This window comes from Kryptolebias marmoratus, linkage group LG14, assembly GCF_001649575.2.
Source record: "Kryptolebias marmoratus isolate JLee-2015 linkage group LG14, ASM164957v2, whole genome shotgun sequence".
NCBI lineage: Eukaryota > Metazoa > Chordata > Actinopteri > Cyprinodontiformes > Rivulidae > Kryptolebias > Kryptolebias marmoratus.
In genome coordinates, this window is record NC_051443.1 from 642061 (window position 1) to 643794 (window position 1734).

Sequence of the window (1734 nt, forward strand, 5' to 3'; positions counted from 1 at the left end):
CAAAATTAAACGAAATAAACATTTGAAATATATGAGTTTGTATGTAATGTATGAATATAATATACAAGTTTCACTTTTTAAATGGAATTACTGAAATCAATCTACTTTTTCATGATATTCTAATTTTATGACCAGCACCTGTATATTTTACTAGCACATTTCTAGCATTCAAAGGCGCTTTACAACACAATCTGTGTGACACACATTCATACAGCACTCTACTACAGCTCTACAAAACTAATCTGAATGAATCATTATAACGTCTAATCGGTGCTTTAGATCATGTTCATGCACTGATGAGGCACACGTCAGAGGCAATGAGGGGTTCATTGTCCTGCCCTGGAACACTTTGATATGTGGCATATAGGTGGAATCCAACCTCCTACTACCTTGTCTTCATAAACCAGACAACACAGAGTCCTGATCAATTCAAGTTTTCAACACTGAAACATCAGCTCGGCTTGTTAGAGCCAAAGGAGGAACTGTCTGAGCAGCAGGATGGACAGCAGCATCACTAATGGAGACTGATGTGGTGAAAAGCTGCCCCACCCCCCAATGAAGTTAAAAAAAAAGGTTTTAACATTAAAATGTCTGGGGTAGCATTAGATTTGGTCTCACCCTTGAAGAGGCTGAACTCCATGCAGCAGGATTTTATGCTGATTGACCAATCACAAACTTCTCAGACAGATCAGTTATGGACTAAAGAACTGGATTGAAAAAATGTTGGTTTTTTCCTCTCCTTATGGTGGAGCAATACCTAATTGCAGCGATGGACAAATTGCCCATGGCATTCATTCATGCTTCTATTTGTGTTTCAGTTTTGGGATGAATCATGATGGGATCGGGAATTCCTGCGGCACCAAAGGTCATGAAACAGCCAAGCTGATGGCTGCTCACATAACAGCCAACACCAATCCTTTCTCCTGGTCTTCATGCAGCAAAGACTACATCACCAGTTTTCTCGAGTAAGTGGATGATGGTTGTTCCCTGTGGGACCATCTGAGTGTGTTTGGGTCTGTCTGCATGTGTGTGCAGCAGAGGAAAAGGTGCGTGTCTGCTTTCCTGCTTGCTCACAGATGTTTCGCTTTACAACACACTGCTTTTGGCTGCCCCTAGTGTTGAACATGAGGCCTTCCACATTTATTCACATTCATCCCGTCCCTAAAACTCCTGCCAGACCTCTTTGTGGCTGTGTATGTTTAAGTGAATGCTTTCTACTTTAGCATCCTTGCATCCCAGAACAGCTGGTTTTGGAGCTTATGCGGTCCTTGGTGGGGATGTGTGGGCTTAAGGTTTCAGCTGCTGCTTTAAGGAAAAGTCAAAGTTGAAAAATTTGAAGCACACACATAAATAAAAGTTTAAATTGCCATTTGGCACAGTGAAGGATTGCTGACAGAGCCCTGCCTGCCTGGTGTGTATGAATTCAGACAACATATATGAAAGTAAAAAGTGAACAGATACTGGTGACAGTGACAAGACTGACGGAATCAAAAGCTTAGACCATGAGTTGTGCTCAACATAGACAAGAGGAGGTTTACAGGTGCTGGTCATAAAATTAGAATATCATGAAAAAGTAGATTGATTTTCAGTAATTCCATTTAAAAAGTGAAACTTGTATATTATATTCATACATTACATACAAACTCATATATTTCAAATGTTTATTTCGTTTAATTTTGATGATTACAAATGACAACAAATGAAAATCTCAAATTCATCATATCAGAAAATTAG

The 1734-nt window shown here is 39.6% G+C and overlaps 1 protein-coding gene across 1 annotated transcript in view; it reads left to right on the top strand.

The window, feature by feature from the left end:
• adamts6 (ADAM metallopeptidase with thrombospondin type 1 motif, 6) overlaps positions 1 to 1734 on the top strand; it is a 149748-nt gene that overhangs the window by 47460 nt on the left and 100554 nt on the right. The window contains exon 11 of the mRNA XM_025009356.2: positions 819 to 965. Coding sequence (XP_024865124.1) covers positions 819 to 965 — 147 coding nt within the window. The remainder of the gene's footprint in view (positions 1 to 818; positions 966 to 1734) is intronic.